The following is a 4,114-nucleotide window of genomic DNA, read 5'->3' on the forward strand; positions in this document are numbered from 1 at the left end:
TAAAGACATTTTAAATTGAGAAAACTTCTTTGGAAAACAAAGTCCAGTTGTTAGTTTTTTAACTTCAGCTTTTTGGATCCTGATTAAACGGGTAAATTTCCCCAAACTGAGTCCAGAACCAGTCAAGTCAGACTGGGTTTGGCAGAAGAGTCTTCTATGTTCCACCTTAAAAACAATCAAAATGTCTATCAGACGGTCCTTCTGCCCAGACCTGAACAGAGCAGGCTGCTGTTCTCCTTTAAGGTTTCCACGGTAACCCATGGCATTCAACCTGATAAGACCAAGGCCGCCTGATGAAGACAAACACGCTCAGACGCACTCATGGTCACAAATCTGTAATAACAACACACAGACGTGACCTCTGACCTCTCCAAGGTTCCTCCCAGACTAAGTCTCATTAAAGTCAGGGTTCCTCCTCCTCCCCTCATTCTCCTCTGCAGCCATGTTCAGCGCTCTGCTCTCCTCCATCAGCGCCTCCTTCTCTCCACCCGTCCTCCTCTCCGTCCTAGTTCTAGTGATTGTCTTGGCTCTGGCGTCCCGTCGGTTCCGTCTTAACGCCAAACCTGTGAGCGGCGGCGCGGCGGCTCGGGGCTCCATCCCCTGCCTGCCTCACCTCCCGGTCCTGGGAAGCCTCCCCTGGCTGGGGGGAGGCCTTCCTCCCCACCTCCTCTTCACCCAGCTGGCCTACAGGTGAGACCAGGGAGGCTGAGAGGGTCCAGATTCTCATTGTAGACCTTCTATAACAGAGGGTGAACTTGCTGGGACTAGTTAACACGACTAAGATTCTGAAAGGACTAGTAAACAATAGTTATCTCTGGAAACGACTAGTAGAGAAAACTAATCATCTGCAATGACTACTTTCTGTGGGAAAGGTCCCTGATTGCTGGGAAGTTTGGGTTTGGATGAAATAGTTTATCTTTCAAAGGACTAGTTGCTATGATTTATTGAAACTTGTACTAAATCATGTAGAGAGAAGTTAACTCAACACTATTTCTGACATTTTGAATTGAAAAAGCTTCCTGGATGGGAAGCGAAACATCTTCAAACTTGGAAACAAAGTCTAGTTGATTGTTTTTTTAACTTTTTTGGAGCGACTATGACCTGGATGACTGAGGATCTTCACCAGCAGACAAGTTAATCTTTATTATAACTAGTCTATGGTCGCATGCAAAAAGAACTGAAATGTGTTCAACAATCATTGGTTAGAACCCTTAAACTAGTTCTTGTTGATCCCAGTGTTATTAACCTCCTGTTTAGATTTGCATGGGTTAGTTAACATGTAGAAGAATTGGTCAATATCTGCAGGATATTAACACATGAATAAATGTTTAGAGCTGAATAATATTTAATAAATCCTGTTGCGTTTTATGGGGGATTTTGTGAAAAAGTATTTAAAAATGTTAGGTTAGTTAATTGGAAACCAGCGGATTGATATATACATTGCAAAAAAAAAGAAATCTAAATAAGTCATTATTTGTTAAACTAAGTACATTTGTTCTTTAATTAAGGAGGTAAGTGAGACACTTTGCCAATGGAAGAAGACAGTTAAGAGTTAAAATAAGAAAAAGCAACTGCATTATTATCTAATTATCTTATTTTAAGTGTTAAAATACTCATTCCATTGGCAAATAATCCCATTTAGCTACTAAAATTAAGGGTAAATACTCTTGATTTAAGAATTTTATTTCTTGTTTCTAAATCATTTTTGCAATGTACACTGGAAAAACATATAGAAATAAGTTTATTTACCCTTAATTTGAGTAAGTAAATTAGATTTTTTACTTTTAAAATAAGATAATTAGATAACATGCAATTGAAATAAGACAATGCAATTGCATTTCTTATTTTAAGTGTAAATTGTCTTGTTCCATCGGCAAAATGTCTCTTATCTCCTCAAACCAAGAACAAATTCACTTATTTTAAGAAAAAAAAAATCTTGTCTAGATTTCAATTTTTTCCAGTGTAAAATAAGCGCTAATTTTTGAAGATCTAATTTACTTTTCATTAAATGCAAACACTATAACGTCATCAATAAGGTGGACTTGGAGAGACTAGTTATGTTTCGGGGGACTAGTTTAAAGCCCATTGATGCCTATTGATGCAAATATGCGACAAACTGTCTCATTGTCCCTAAAAACTGTCACAGATTTGCAATATACTCACTTTTCTATTTCTTTTTTGTGTCAGTAGAGCAATCTCAGTTTGGCAACTACTTGAAGGCAAAATTATGTAAGAAATTCAGGTTTCAAGTGGTTAACATGGGGTTGGAAATTTTTTTTATAGATTATTGCTCTTAATAAGTGAAATACACTGGAATAAATCAAAATCTAGATAAGTTATTTCTTAAGATAAGTGCATTTGTTCTTGAATTGAGAAGGAAAAAGGGACATTTTGCCAATGGAACAAGACAATTTAGATTTAAAATAGGAAAACACAATTGCATTGTCTTGTTTCAAGTGCATATTATCTAAATATCTTATTTTAAGAGTAAAAATACTCATTCCATTGGCAAATCATCTAATTTACCTATTCAAATTAAGGGTAAATAAAGTGATGCAGGAATAACTTCCCCATGGATTAGTTTACAGATGTTTACATTTAAAACAAGTATTAATGTCCTGGACAGTAAAGTGATTCTTAGAGAAGTGACCACGGTGGATGATCCTCTGTAACCGTCTGCTTGTCTCTGAGGTATGGACCCCTGTTTGCGCTCTACCTGGGCCCTCACTACACCTTGGTGGTGAACGACCACCAACATGCCAGAGAGGTGCTGCTTCAGAGGGGCAAGGACTTCGCTGGACGTCCCAACATGGTCAGACATGCCAAAACAGAACAGCCTGAATTATGTCAGAACCTCAAAAACTTTCCAGCAGAAAGTCAGGCCAGAATCTCATTGTTATGCTCTTTGCTTATTAAATATTTTAATTAAGAAAAGGGGGGGTGTTTGTGTTATAATTGATGTCTAAGGTGTGTTTCTTTTAGCCTGAAAACATAAAATAGAAATCCTCTTTTTGAAATGTAACTTTTCTTATTAGAAGAATGGGTCATTGGCTGATTTAGAATACCTCAAATTACAGCTCCTAGCTCCCGTTCTTAGGTCCTACTCCAGGGTAAAACAAACAGCAACTCCCAGTTTAGGCAAGAAAAAAATAAGACATGTCGATAAAGGTCTAAACCATCTATTCAGTGGTGGATTGGGTAGCCCTGCTGCCTTGCTGCAAAAAGGTTCTTGGTTCGATTCCTTGCCTGGGGTCTTTTTGCATGGAGTTTACATGTTCTCTCTGAGCATGTGTGGGTTCTCTACGGGTACTTCGGCTTCCTCCCTCAGTCCAAAAACATGACTTTTAGGTTAATTGGCTTCTTTAAATTCTCCTTAGGTGTGTGTGAATGGTTATATGTTCTGTGTTGCCCTGCGATGGACTGATGACCTGACTGATGACTCCATATTTCAAAATCACTGCAAATTCTAGCTCCTCTTCCTTCACCTTTCTTGGGGTACAGAGTAAGATCACTATCCAGGTTAGCAAAGGATCTCCATGATTGCTGTGCGGAATCCAGACAGCCTTTAGATTTAAGGACGCCATTGAACGGCACTGATCAAATTGGGCTTACAGCAATTTGGAAAGAAATCCAACAAAAAAAGTTGGCTATAAAATGCAAAACAGTGAGGACTAGCATGTGTCACACTGAGTATAAGTGAAGAAATCAACTATTTTAGTTAAACACTGTGAGGCATCCTGCTTCCTCTTCCTAGCTTCTTCCTGACTGCCAGCACTATTCAGACAGCACTTATCATGGTGACCACTGACGCATTCCTACTTCGGCTGGTGAAGCTGTTCACTGTTCATTCCTTCAGGTTTCTTTCTTATTTTATTTACAATGACATTTGCCTGCAGTGGCTCCTGGTGGCCAAATGGGGGATTTTCACGTTTATTTACTCAATAATTGCGGTTTGTAGAAGTTTAAAGGGTAAAAATATACAAGCTGTTGTTCAGTTTTGTCATTTACAGTCCTCTTTCCAACTTCTTTATTTTACCCAGTTTTACTTTTACACTGTAAAAAGGAAACTGGTTTTTATTAATATTTTTTTTTTTTTTACATCTGATTGAAAAAA

At 38.2% G+C, this 4,114-nt stretch overlaps 1 protein-coding gene across 1 annotated transcript in view; it reads left to right on the plus strand.

The window, feature by feature from the left end:
• The first annotated feature begins 442 nt into the window (after window positions 1-442).
• The window catches only part of LOC107099069 (steroid 17-alpha-hydroxylase/17,20 lyase-like), an 11,571-nt gene continuing 7,899 nt past the window's right edge, over window positions 443-4,114 (plus strand). The window contains exons 1-2 of the mRNA XM_015397038.1: window positions 443-690; window positions 2,692-2,812. Coding sequence (XP_015252524.1) covers window positions 443-690; window positions 2,692-2,812 — 369 coding nt within the window. The remainder of the gene's footprint in view (window positions 691-2,691; window positions 2,813-4,114) is intronic.

This window comes from Cyprinodon variegatus, unplaced genomic scaffold, assembly GCF_000732505.1.
Source record: "Cyprinodon variegatus isolate N-32 unplaced genomic scaffold, C_variegatus-1.0 Scaffold835, whole genome shotgun sequence".
NCBI lineage: Eukaryota > Metazoa > Chordata > Actinopteri > Cyprinodontiformes > Cyprinodontidae > Cyprinodon > Cyprinodon variegatus.